Genomic DNA, 14,641 nt, shown 5'->3' on the forward strand with positions numbered 1-14,641 from the left:
TGCAGACCTGATCCCTGTCGGTCTGTTGGTCCTGCTGAAAGAGATTGCAGAGGAAATCTGGAATATGTGTTTTTTTTTTTGTTAGCTTTAATTGCTATTTTGTCAGTGCTACAGTTTCAAAGCTGAACCTTGAATAGCGCAAAACTAATGAATCATTGACTTCTCCTCAACATTGAATTCTGATCTTCATGTTCACTCAACAGAAATACTTAGAAGACCAGCTTAAACGTAAAGAACAAGAACTTCAGGAGGAGAGAAAGAAACAACAGGTAACATTTTCGGGGCAGGGCGTTTTGGGATATTATTCCTGAATACTTTGTGCAATATGGTCAGAAGATCTGATGAGGATTAGCCATTATTTATGTGACTAGCTTTAGGATAGAAGGGTAGAGTTTATGCTTCAGGTGTAATCGGCAATCTGGCCACGATTTTCACTCAGTTGCGCTAGTTTTCGGCATTGAATTTGTTTCTCAAGTTTTCACTCATTCGGTCACATCAGTAAACATAAATCTATGAACCAGCGCTATCATGCAGTGTTTTAGAATGCAGTTGTTTTTATCCTTGCATTAAAAAATATTTCTTGATATGTTTGAGTGATAGCTGGTCCAGTTTCATTTTGCAATTGAAACGAGTTTATCACAAAAAATAAGCATTTTTAATAAATGTCTAACCACCTACTTTTGAGTAATGTGATTTTAAATAACTAAATGGCTCCAAACTATCCAGCATAATGGACTAGTTTCACTGCTGTACATCGGTCAGTTTTTTCGTAATTTAAATATTTTTTCATATTTCAGAGTTTTTTTTTTAAAGGTGCCTGTTGGTGCTTATGCATCTAAAAGAAATGCTTCATTTTTAGAGATTCCTTGAACTGCCACAAAAGGGAACAATTAGCAGAAACTTGCCATGCTGATTCAGTCTGCGACCCTAACCAGTTTCATAGATGGGGCAAGCTTCCAGTGCGATAATTTTCAAAACCAATTTGGTTTGCGCTGAATGTAATTTGTGTTTGGAATTCCTAGATTGTTTCTGCTTGTTTAGCTGATTTCAAGTGAATTGCACTGGAAAGCCAGCACAACCCAGAAACCAAAGAGTTTTAGACGTCACTAAGTTATCCTAAAACCACAACGTTGCTGGTTTACGGTCAAGGCTTCAACTTAATAATTTTAGTAATTCTTGAATCTGTGCCTTAGTAATATGCGTTTAATGAATAAACATGTCTTTATGATATTCTTGTTAAAAATTAAGCCTGTGAAAAGTTAACCTAACTAAAGCAAAGAAGGTGCAAGAAGCAATGAATAAGACGGAGCGAAAATAAATTGGGGCTGGAAATAGAGATGAGACCAAAAATGAGATGATCCTTCATTTCTGTTTGATTCACAGCAAAGTGCAGACCTCCGGAACATCATACAGAAATATACTAAGGAAGCTGATGCTCTTCGGAAGGAACAGGCAATATTGCAGCAAAAGCTGCAGGCAAAGGTACAGTTATTGAATATTTAACATGCAACAAGGTATTAATTCTTGCCAGGTTACAGCTGCATGGGCAGCTCTGGTGCTTCTCTTAAACATTTTTCATGTATGAACTTAGACTTTTTCCATGCACCATACATCTAAGGACCATTACAGTCAAACAGGTTCCTGTCATTATCCAATAGGCACATGTCACTTTCCAACAGAAGCCAATGAGTAGCAATCAGATGCAGGCTAATTCCCCAGGATCACCAAAGCAAATTGTGGTACCCTAACTGCCAGCGTGGCTAAGATCAACTGACTCCAGGCAGACTGGAATCAAATCTCTGGCCATCTGGTGTATGTTACTCAGTTTCATGCTGTTGTCACCAACTCTGCCTTCATTGTGCCCCTAGTCTTCAACTAATACCCAGATTGCCATCTCTTTGAGCCATCTGTAAAGAGTTGGATCAGCTGCAGCTCAATACCCCCATGCAACAAGAGGAATTAGTTGCAACTGGTGAACCTCTCATCAAATTCTCAAATGCAAGAACCAGACATTGTTTAAGGAATCCCCTATCAAACTTTGATTATTCTTCTGCTCCAACAAATTTTTCACAGCATATGACAAATTTTGTATCAATGATTATACGAGTACTAGTACTGACCTTTAAGTCTGGCTCCAAAATTCTCTTCACGAGACTCCAGCACTGCAATAATTTGATTTGAAATTTTCAAATATACAGACTTTTCTAAGACCAGGTTTTCTATTGAAGAGCAGGATAAGTGCTCCATTTTCAGTGTTAGCTCTACAAGAACACAGGAGGAGCCATAATCTGTTTCTCAGCACTCATTTCCCAGGAATCCAATCACATCTCTAACAGTTTTCACTCCAGCTTGGCTATGAAGTTGGGACTTCAGATCCCAGAGGACTATGCACCACTTAAAGGCTTTCAACTCAAATGGATTAAGGGAACTTTAGATTTGGCTTCCCTTGATTCCTGCTGCCTCCTCTTCCTATGGCACCCCTGTAACAATGGTAAGGGAGAATTTGCTACTTTTCCTGAGCCCCTGAGTTAATAGTATAGTAACCCATTACTGTTCCTCTCTACAAAGTGACAAAATGTAAGGGATTTTTTTCCATCTCAATATGAGGTGAAAACCCAGCTGGCAACCACATCTAAGACTTATTAAGTAAAGGAAATCCAGCGTCATTGCGCACCGGTTAAGGAGCAACACGAGGAGTTCCAATAGCTAAATTGAGAAGATAGATTTTTTAACTAGATTGGAGATGGTTAAAGGGTAAAAGTTTTCATGAGCATGAAGGAGAATGACAAGATAAATGGTGATAAAATGTTTCCATTGATCAGCGTAACATCAACTACTGGGCATAAAGCTTTGAGACTTTTGTGGGAAGACTAGAAAATTGTATTACAGAAAGGTGGATAATCATTGTTGAAGCAGCATTCTTAAATTTTTTTTAAAAGGAAATTGGATAGTACTTGGAAAAGAGAAATGTTAAAATGAATGAGCAGGAGATTGGACTTTGACCTGGACTTGTGAAGAAAACACACTTACTGATTTCATTGGTCACTTGGTTGATTCCATGATTATTGTTCCTTAATATGGGATACACTACTTAGTCCTAATCTATTCTCGTGTGATGGGTTTACAGTTTTGACTTGTTGAAACTCAAATATAGAGGAACAAACAGTGTACTTTCAACATTTTGGCACTTTGCTACACTGTCTTTGTCCATCAAAGTGGTACTGGAATTCGAGACTCCTGCAAATTTCACCTGTCATAATTTGATTTTTTTCCCCAAAAGGATGCAATTGATTTAAAAGTAGTTGCTTCTCGGTTCTTTGTCTTGCCTGTCAATTTATAAGTGGAATATCTTTGTTTAAGCAGTAATTATGTTGTGGGGCTAAATATTTAGTTCAGTTTTTATGATAATAGGAATACACAATTTTCTGTTGCAGAACTTCCAAGCTATATTGCCGGGACAGGCAGTTTCTCGTGAAAACACACAAGTAACTTTGAGTGCCCAGAGCCTCACTAAGTGGGTGGTCAATGGAGATAATACGTTGAACATATCACCCAACCTGGAAACTACTGCTTCAGCCTCTCCTGTGAGTAATCTTCAAATTGTGGAAGTCAAATCGCTGTCATCTCCACAAATGCCATCAAATGGCCAAAGGTTAGTAACATTTTGCACGCCATTCATGTAAACATAGGAGACTTCATAATTGTGCAGTGGACCTCGAACTTTGGTTTTAATGGGATTGCTCTGACCCTAGTCGTCATTAACTCTTTTGAAAACTGCTATGGAAATTTATGTACCGGAAACCTGGTTTAAGATTTATAAAACAGTAGGAACAATTTACCAACTGCAGCAGGTGAGACACCAGCTTCCATTGCTCCCTTCCAGCCCTCCATGTCGATGGCCATAACAAAGTTCTTGTACCATGAAATAGCACCTCTAACTGTCTGCAGTGAGTTTAATTCACAATTACAACATAAATATCAATTTCTTGACACTCGAGGGGAGGATGTAAGCTCCTGTTTTTGCGAGGCTAACAGTGGAGCAATGCAAATTGTCAAGCAAGGCATACAATTAGGATGTGAATCGCCAGAAATTGATGTATTTTTAACTATTAATAACAATGTGCACTATGAACTTGTCATTATTTTTCTAGCAAATTCTGGGCCAGTGGCATTTGTTGCAGGGGACACATGCAATTTGGTATAAATATAATTGTCATATTGATGGAAAATTCTCCAATGGTTAAATGCAGGCTAACTGCACTAATGTCAAGTCATAAGGCCAGTCTTTGAAAGCCATTTGCATGATTTGTTTGTCTACATTTCTATATAATTAACCTCACTTTATTGTTACTAAAATTGGACTCTTGCACTATACTGCTGTGTACCATAACAAATCTTTAAATGCAGACATGTCTCCCCATATGAACTCAACTGTAGTTGTTATTGTGCCATTACATTAACCAGTCCTGTTCCCACCACTGCAACTGAGAACCTTGCACAGAGAATTAAGGTTAAATAATGAAAAACATTCTTCACCTATGTTGAGTACTTTATTCCAGCAGAATTCATTTTTTTAATGGTGTCCAATTCATGGACACTACAAAAAAGCACAGGATGGCAACTCTGAAGGGTAATAGGATGATGTCTTTGCTAGTTTTCCTTTTCATGTTGCATGCTTGGTTTATTATTTTTAACCCTTGAAAATGTTTGAACTGCCTGTCAGTTCAGAATTAAAATTGTTCAGTTGCATATTTTAGAGACATGTCAAGGGTATCAAAATTGGCAACTTGAGTACCTTTCAAAGTTGCAGTTCTCATCAGCCACACACTTGTTGGTGTCATGTGTTCAAATATGACTGGTCAGTTTGTATTAGTGCAGATTTGAGTTTAATAGTCAGAGACCTGAAAGCCTTTATTCAAATAATATGCAGTTTTAGCCCTGTACCACCTTAAAGATTCATGTCCACATTTTCTCACTAGTCAAGGATAAGCTGATTAAGATTCCAAAAGAGTGTTATCCCATTGCTGTCATGTGACTGAACAACCTAAATTCATGCTTTTTGTTAACATCCAGTTTTGTCATTTCCAATGCTCTGTTGGCTGACATCCCATCATCCACCTGCCATAAACAAGCTCATCCAAATCTCTGCTGCCTGCATGCTAACCTGCACCAAATCCTGCTCACCATTACCATTGTACTCGTTGACCTACAGCATCTCCCTTTACACCTAACGCCTCTTTTTTAAATTAAAATCCCTCCATGGCCTTGTCATTTGCAATCCCTGTAACCTCCCCCAATCCTAAAACCCTCTGACTTTTGCTGATCAAACCCTTCTGCCCCTAGGCCCTAAGCTCTGTAATTTCCACCCTAAGTTCTCTGCCCCTCCACCTCTCCAACTCCAAGACTCTTATTAAAACCTTTGTCTTTAACCAAGCTTCAGATCTTCTTCCGAGCTTTTCCTCTTTTATCCTCCTCTTGTCTACTGGCTAAAACCTACTGTATTGAGCTGGCAAGTGTAAGGACAGAATACTGGGGGCTGCCCATAATGAATAGTCTGATTCATCCAAAACTCAAAAATTCCCTTGTGCTTATTATGTGCGTGCGCGCAAATATACTGGTGCTCAGAGTTTCAGATCAAAGGACTGTTATGCACAGGGTCGGGGGAGAACTTGAAGCCCTTGTACCCTTTCCCTTACTGTCTGTAATTTGTGTGGTTTTAGAAAGAAAAATGTCTCTCTTAGTCCCCTTGAGTATGTAGTCAATTTGGCTAATAGCAAGCTTTTGTATGGTTTAAATAGAGGATTATTTATTCGCTCATTCACCCTGAAAGTTTAAGCGCTATTTCAATTGTGCTCACCTGCGCATCAGACACACAAAAAAAATGCAGTCCATGTTTGAAGTTATGAATAGGACATACCTTCACTAGAAGGAAAATGCAAACTGACCAGTGCAAGTGACAGTTACTTGTCTCATACCTTGTGGTGCTGCCCTAATACACTCATATGTGTTCCTCAGTATAAAACATCTTGTTAGTGGGTTGCTATGTAATCAGGTCTACTTGGCTGTTTAGTCAAAAATTAAATGGTCAGTGGGAAAATTATGCACACTTAAAAGAAAAAGCAGAAACAGCAGTAACAAGGAACCAAATTTTTGTTTTGTGAATTTTCATTTTCTGTCCACCTCCCATCATGGTTCGTTCCTTCCTGTTCTATTCCTTCCACCCCCCCTTGGCTCCTTTCCCCTCGTTATCCCATTCCCCTCCCCCACCACTCCTCTGTACTTCCCTTTCCTTTCTCACTCTCACCCCCTCTGTCACTCCCTCACTTTTTTTAGTCATTCAAGGGATGTGGGCTTCATTGGCTAGGCCAGCATTTATTGCCCATCACTAATTGCCCTTGAGAAGGTGGTGGTGAGCTGCCTTCTTGAGCTGTTGCAGTCCATGTGGTGTAAGTACACCCACAGTGCTGTTAGGGAGAGAGTTCCAGGATTTTGACCCAGCAACAGTGAAGGAATGGTGACATATTTCCAAGTCAGGATGGTGAATGACTTGGAGTGAAACTTCCAGGTGGCGGTGTTCTCATCTATCTGCTGCCCTTGTCCTTCTAGATGATAGTGTTCCTGGGTTTGGAAGGTGCTGTGGAAGTATTTCTGCAGTGCATCTTGTAGATGGTACACACTGTTGCCGCAGTGCTTCGGTGGTGGAGGGAGTGAATGTTTGTGGATGTGGTGCCAATTGAGCGGGCTGCTTTGCCCTGGATGGTGTAAAGCTTCTTGAGTGTTGGAGCATCGGTCATTCAGGCAAGTGGAGAGTATTCCATCCCATTCCTGACTTGTGCCTTGTACATTGTGGACAGACTTTGGGGTGTCAGGAGGTGAGTTACTTCCACAGGATTCCTAGCTTCTGACCTGCTCTTGTAGCCACAAGTATTTATACAGCTAGTCCAGTTCAGTTTCTGCTCAATGGTAACCCCCAGGATGTTGCTAGTGAGGGTTTCAGCGATGGTAATACCATTGAATGTCATGGGGCAATGGTTAGTTTCTCCCTTGTTGGAGGTGGTCATTGCCTGGCACTGTGTGGTGCGAGTGTTACTTGACACTTGTCAGCCCAAGCCTGGATGTTGTTCGGGTTTTGCTTTATTTGGACATGGACTGCTACAGTGTGCTTGCACACGAACAAGGGAGAGAGTGCATCCTGAGTGGGGCACAGCCAGAGTGGGTATTGGCAATTTGGTGCAAAGTAGGAATTCGGTGCATAGGGGGTGAGGTGCTCTTTGTATTTTTTCCTTGCTATCCAACTTCTTAAATCTTCAGAGCGTGGGTCTTGCCCTGCTGCAGCAGTAGAGGCTACAAGGGAAAGGAATCACTGGTAAGTAGTGGGTAAGGTATTTACTATTTTAATCGCTTACAGTTTAAGGTCTTTTTGTGGTTTATAGTTTGTATATTCTATAGTAACGAGGATCAGGAAAGAAGGGCCCTAGAGTAATTGACTTAAAAGGTTTAATTTGAAGGGATAAGTCATGGCAGGAGTGCTGAAAGCCGTGGTGTGCTCCATGTGGGAAGCCGGGGGCATTTCCAGTGCCCTGAACCAGCATGTGTGCACTTCCTGACTTGGAAATATGTCACCGTTCCTTCACTGTTGCTGGGTCAAAATCCTGGAACTCCCTCCCTAACAGCTCCTGGAAGCTCGGGTTTCAGAGCTGGAACGGCGGCTGGGGACACTGTGGAGCATCCGCGAGTCTGAGAGCATCGTGGATAGCACGTTTAGAGAGGTGGTCACACCGAAGATGAAGGGACTTGAGGAAGGAAGGGAATGGGTGATCACCAGGCAGTCTAAGAGAAACAAGCAGGTTGTTCAGGAGTCCCCTGAGGTCCCGCTCGCAAATCGGTATTTCATTTTGGAAGCTGATGAGGGCGCTGGTTCCTCCAGGGAGTGCGGACAGAGCCAAGCTTCTGGCACCACAAGCAGCCTGTCTGTACATGAAGGGAGGAAGAGCAATAGTAATAGGGGATTCTATAGTCAGGGGAACAGATAGGCGCTACTGTGGCCGTCAATGTGACTCCAGGATGGTATGTTGCCTCCCTGGTGCCAGGGTCCGGGATGTCACTGAACGGCTGCAGGGCATTCTGAAGGGGGAGGGTGATGAGGCAGAGGTCATGGTACATGTTGGCACCAATGACATAGGTAGAAAGAGGGATGAGGTTTTGCATCAAGAATTCAGGGAGTTAGGCAGTAGACTAAATCTCTGGATTGCTCCCAGTGCCATGTGCTAGCGAGCATGGAAATAGGAGAATAGAGCAGATGAATATGTGGCTAAAGAGTTGGTGCAGGAGGGAGGGTTTTAGATTCCTGGATCACTGGGACCGTTTCTGGAGAAGGTGGGACCTGTACAAGAGGGACAGTCTACATCCGAACCAGAGCGGGACTAACATCCTTGCAGGCAGGTTTGCTGGTGCTGTTGGGAGGAGTTTAAACTAATTCGGCAGGGGGAGGGGACACAATGTTAGCAGAATAGGGACACATCATAATACAGTAAAACAATCAAGTCAGAGGGAGCACAGCTGCATTAAGCTTCAAGGGAGTAAGGCAAAGCTGGATGGCCTCTACTTTAATGCCAGGAGTATTATAAGTAAAACGGATGAGTTAAGGGTGAGGATTGACACGTGGAATTGTGATATAGTAGCCATCACTGAGACGTAGTTGAGAGAGGGGCAGGATTGGCAGCTCAACATTCCGGGATATAGAATCTTCAGGCGAGACAGGAGAGGGGGTAAAAGAGGAGGAGGCGTTGCATTATTAGTTAAGGAGTCAGTTACTGCAGTAAGAAGAGATGATATCTTGGAGGGGGCATCAAATGAAGCTTTGTGGGTAGAGCTTAGGAATAAAAAAGGGGCAGCCACATTGTTAGGTGTTTATTATAGACCCCCAGATAATCAGCTGGAAATTGAGGAGCAAATATGTGCACAATTTGTGGAGGTGTATAAAAACAATAACAATAGGGTGATTATTAGGTGATTTCAACTTTCCCAACGTTAATTGGGATAGACATAGTGTTAAGGGCTTGGATGGAGTGGATTTCTTGAAATGTGTACAGGAGAACTTTTTAGGTCACTATGTAGAGGGTCCAACAAGGGACGGCGCAGTGCTGGACCTAATTCTGGGGAATGAAGCCGGACAGGTGGCTGAGGTGGTGGTGGGTGAACATTTTAGCGATAGTGATCACAACATGGTACAGTTTAAGTTTGTTATGGACAAAGAAATCGACAAGTTGCAAAAAAATGTTTTGGATTGGGGGAGAGTGGATTTTAGTAAAATAAGTCAGGATCTGGCCAAGGTACACTGGGAACAGTTACTTGTGGGGAAATCTACAGAGGAACAGTGGGGGGTGTTCAAAAAGGAAATGGGGAGGGTACAGGCTCCACATGTTCCTTCTAGGGTGACAGGAAGGAGTAACAAGCCCAGAGAACCATGGATGACCAGAGGTATTCAGGTTATGATGAGAAGGAAAAGAGAGGCTTTTAGCAGGTACAAGGGAAGCAAATCAGCAGAGGCATTAGTGGAGTACAGAAAGTGCAGGGTGGAGCTTAAAGCAATTAGGAGAGCATAGAGGGGATATGAGAAAGCTCTGGTTGGTAAAAGTAGGGAAAATCCCAAGATATTCCATAAATATATCAATGGGAAAAGGTTAACCAGGGAAGGAGTAGAGCCCTTAAGGGACCAAGGGTGGAGCCAGAGGACATCGCTAGAGTGTTGAATGAATACTTCACGTCCGTCTTCACCCAAGAGAATGAGGATGAAGGTATCGAACTCGGGGAGAGAGAGACTGCGAGGTTCTTAGGCAAATTGATATAGAGAGTGACAAGGTATTAGAGGTGTTGGCAGGCTTAAAAGTGGACAAATCTCCAGGTCCAGATGATTTGTGTCCCAGACTACTGAGGGAGGCAAGGGAGGAGATCACAGGGGCTCTGACCCAAATTTTTAATTCCTCTCTGGCCACGGGGGAGGTGCCAGAGCACTGGAGAACAGCTAATGTGGTTCCGCTATTTAAGAAGGGTTGTAGAGATAAGCCAGGGAACCACAGACCAGTGGTTCTCACATCAGTGGTAGGAAAACTATTGGAGAAAGTTCTAAAGGAGAGTATCTATCCCCACTTGGAGGTGCAAGGTTTGATCAGGGATAGTCAGCATGGCTTTGTCAGAGGGAGGTCATGCCTAACAAATTTGATTGAATTTTTTGAGGAGGTGACCATGTGTGTAGGTGAGGGTAGTGCAGTTGATGTAGTTTATATGGATTTCAGCAAAGCCTTTGACAAGGTCCCACATGGGAGACTTATAAAGAAGGCATAGACACATGGGATACAGGGTAATTTGATAAGGTGGATTCAAAATTGGCTTAGTTGTAGGAGACAGGGGGTGATGACAGAAGGATGCTTTAGTGATTGGAAGCCAGTGTCCAGTGGCGTACCACAGGGATCTGTGCTGGGTCCCCTATTATTTGTCATTTATATAAACGGCATAGATGACTATGTGGGGGGTAGGATTAGTAAGTTTGCGGATGACACAAAGATTGGCTGGGTGGTTAACAGTGAGGTTGAGTGTCTTGGGCTACAGGAAGATATAGATGGAATGGTCAAATGGGCAAATAAGTGGCAGATGGAATTTAACCCTGAAAAGTGTGAAGTGATACACTTTGGAAGGAATAATTTGACAAGGAAGTATTCAATGAACGGCATGACACTAGGAAGTTCTGAGGAACAAAGGGACCTTGGCGTGTGTGTCCATAGATCTCTGAAGGCAGAGGGGCATGTTAGTGGGGTGGTGAAAAAGGCATATGGGACACTTGCCTTTATCAATTGAGGCATAGATTACAAAAGTAGGGAGGTCATGTTTAAGTTGTTTGGTGAGTTGTTGGGGAGTTGGTGAGGCCACAGCTGGAATACTGTGTGCAGTTCTGGTTGCCACATTATAGGAAGGTTGTGATTGCAGTGGAGGGGATGCAGAGGAGATTCACCAGGATGTTGCCTGGGATGAAACATTTAAGTTACGAAGAGAGGTTGGATAGATTTGGGTTGTTTTCGTTGGAGCAGAGAAGACTGAGGGGCGACCTAATTGAGGTGTACAAAATTAAGATGGGCATGGACAGGGTGGATAGGGAGCAGCTGTTCCCCTTAGTTGAAGGGTCAGTCACAAGGGGACATAAGTTCAAGGTGAGGGGCAGGAGGTTTAGGGGTGATGTGAGGAAAAACTTTTTTACCCAGAGGGTGGTGACGGTCTGGAATGCTCTGCCTGGGAGGGTGGTGGAGGCGGGTTGCCTCACATCCTTTAAAAAGTACCTGAATGAGCACTTGGCACGTCATAACATTCAAGGCTATGGGCCAAGTGCTGGTAAATGAGATTAGTTAGGTAGGTCAGGTGTTTCTCACGTGTCGGTGCAGACTCGATGTGCCAAAGTACCTCTTGCACTGTGATTCTGTGAGAGTTGCGAATGGCGCTGAAGATTGTGCAATCATCAGCGAACATCCCCACTTCTGACCTTATGATGGAAAGAAGGACGTTGATGAAGCAGCTGAAGATGTTTGGGCCGAGGACATTACCCTGAGGAACTCCTGCAGTGATGTTCTGACCTGAGATGACAGACCTCCCAACAACCACAACCATCTTCCTTTCTGCTAGGTATTACTCCAACCAGCAGAGAGTTTTCCCCTGATTCCCATTGTCTCCAGTTTTGTTAGGACTCCTTGATGCCACACTGGGTCAAATGCTGCCTTGATGTAAGGGCAGTCACTCTCTCCTCACCTCAGGAGTTGAGCTCTTTTGTCCATGTTTGAACCAAGGTTGTAATGAGGTCAGGAGGTGAGTGGCCCTGGCGGAACCCAAACTGAGCATCAATGAGCAGGTTATTGCTAAGCAAGTGCTGCTTGATAGCTCTGTTGATGACCCCTTCCATCACTACTGATGATTGAGAGTAGACTGATGGGTGGTAATTGGCCGGGTTGGATTTGTCCTGCTTTTTGTGTACAGGACATACCTGGGCAATTTTCCACATAGCCCAGTAGATGCCAGTGTTGTAACTGTACTAGAACAACTTGGCTAGGGGTGCGGCAAGTTCTGGAGCACAAGACTTCAGTACTTTCGTAGGAATATTGTTAGGGCCATAGCCTTTGCAGTATCCAGTGCCTTCAGCCGCTTCTTGATATCACATCGAGTGAATGGCGTTGGCTGAAGCTGGGGAAGCTGTGATGCTGGGGACCTCTGGAGGAGGCTGAGATTGATCATCCACTCGGCATTTCTGACTGAAGAAATGCTTCTCTTCATCCCCACTGATGCGGCTATGTCTTCGCCTCTACTCCTGCCCCTCACCTTGAACTTATGTCCCCTCGTGACTGACCCTTTAAGGGGAACACTGCTCCCTCCAGTGCAATCACATCCTTCCTATAATGTGGCGACCAGAACTGCACACAGTACTCCAGCTGTGGCCTTACCAAGGTTCTATACGACTCCAACATGATCTCCCTACTTTTATAATCCATGCCTCGATTGATAAGCAATTGTCCTGTATGCCTTTTTCATCACCCCACTAACATGCCCCTCTGCCTTCAGACATCAATGGACACACCCGCCAAGGTCCCTTTGATCTTCGGAACTTCCTAGTGTCATGCCGTTCATTGAATACTTCCTTGTCAAATTACTCTTTCCAAAGTGTCACCTCTCACTTTTCAGGGTTAAATTCCATCTGCCACTTATCTGCCCATTTGACTATCCCGTCTATATCTTCCTGTAGCCCAGGACACTCAACCTCACTGTTAACCACCCAGCCAATCTTTGTGTCATCCGCAAACTTACTAATCCTATCCCCCCACATAGTCATCTATGTCGTTTATATAAATGACAAATAATAGGGGACCCAGCACAGATTCCTATGGTACGCCACTGGACACTGGCTTCCAGTCACTAATCCATCCTTCTGTCATCACCCTCTGTCTCCTACAACTAAGCCAATTTTGAATCCACCTTATCAAATTACCATGTATCCCATGTGCATTTGCCTTCTTTATAACTCTCCCATGTGGGACCTTGTCAAAGGCTTTGCTGAAATCCATATAAACTACATCAACTGCACTACCCTCACCTGGTCACCTCCTCAAAAAATTCAGTCAAATTTGTTAGGCATGACCTCCCTCTGACAAAGCCATGCTGACTATCCCTGATCAAACCTTGCCCCTCCAAGTGGAGATAGATTCCCTCCTTAAGAACTTTCCCCAATAGTTTCCCTACCACTGACGTGAGAACCACTGGTCTGTGGTTCCCTGGCTTATCTCTACAACCCTTCTTAAATAGCGGAACCACATTAGCTGTTCTCCAGTGCTCTGGCACCTCCCCTGTGGCCAGAGAGGAATTCAAAATTAAAACGTCATCCCAATTTTTAAAAAATTATTCAAGGGGTGTGGGCCTTGCTGGCTCGGTCAGCGCTTATTGTCCATCCCTAGTTGCCCTTGAGAAGCTATCCCAAGATTTATTTTGATACTGTTGGTTGTGGGTTCAGTAAGTTGCATTGCTTGGGATAAATCTGAACTTGACTAAATGATTACTAATCTCATTTTATTTTATGTTTCGCTGCAAGCTTCATCTGTAATGTAAATCTTTTTAAGCTTTGTTGCTTCCTTGAGCAAGTAATGAACTATTTAAATATAGTTGAAAATAATTTGAGGTCATTTCACCACCAATTGTAGAATTTTCAATTTGTACTGCTCCTGTGACTCTAAATAGAAACATCCCTTGGGAAGGCCAAAGTTCAGCCTGTTCTCTGTTCATGATTGCTGTCTCATCTGGTGTCTCCCATAGCTCAGTTGGTAGCTCTCTCGCCTCTGAGTCAGAAAGTTCCAGGTTCAAGTCCCACTCAAGGCAAGACTGACATTCCAGTGCAATGCTGAGGGAGTGCTGCACTGTTGGGGGTGCTGTCTTTCGGATGAGATGTTAAACTGAGGCTCAATCTGTTCTCAGTGGACGTAGAAGATCCCATAACACTACTTTGAAGGAGAGCAGGGGAATTATCAGTGTCCTGGCCAATATTTACTCTCAAAATTGCCACAGATGCATAAATTGGTCATTGTCATATTGCTGTTTGTGGGAGCTTACTCTGTGTGAATTGACTGCTGTGTTTCCTACATTACAACAGTGCCTGCGCTTCAGATGTATTTAATTGGCTGTAAAGCACTTTGGAATCCCCTGTGGTCACAAAGTGCTATATAAGTGCAAGTCTATTTCACTGCAACAATCTAGGTTTCCTGTTTTTGACCAGTGACCTTTGCTGAAAAATGTGCATTGGGTGGGGACTGGGTTGAGCTTGGTTGTATCCTATTAACACTAGCTGAACAAACTCACATGAGCAAGGTACTGAAAGGTAGCTGTGGAACAATACCTAAGCAGCTACAAGAGAGGAAAATTAGAATAACTTGCAACTTGAAGAAATCGTATGGAGATTAGATCAAGTATGTGCATATAAAATTGGACTTAAAGATACTTTTGAAAATGAGAATTTACTTGCATTTGAATCATAATTATTTATATCCTACAAATACTGGGAGAGTGCTTTAAAAATTCCTTTCCTAATAACTGAGTAACACAGTGCTGCAGTTGCTATGCA

General features: G+C 43.1%; 1 protein-coding gene across 1 annotated transcript in view; it reads left to right on the forward strand.

Annotated features, from left to right (window-relative positions):
• LOC144691777 (MORC family CW-type zinc finger protein 3-like) overlaps nt 1–14,641 on the forward strand; it is a 62,865-nt gene that overhangs the window by 34,624 nt on the left and 13,600 nt on the right. Inside the window, exons 14-16 of the mRNA XM_078560238.1 lie at nt 204–269; nt 1,384–1,482; nt 3,435–3,652. Of these exons, the coding sequence (XP_078416364.1) occupies nt 204–269; nt 1,384–1,482; nt 3,435–3,652 (383 nt within the window). The remainder of the gene's footprint in view (nt 1–203; nt 270–1,383; nt 1,483–3,434; nt 3,653–14,641) is intronic.

The sequence above is a fragment of the Cetorhinus maximus genome, chromosome 16, assembly GCF_964194155.1.
Source record: "Cetorhinus maximus chromosome 16, sCetMax3.hap1.1, whole genome shotgun sequence".
Classification (NCBI taxonomy): Eukaryota; Metazoa; Chordata; class Chondrichthyes; order Lamniformes; family Cetorhinidae; genus Cetorhinus; species Cetorhinus maximus.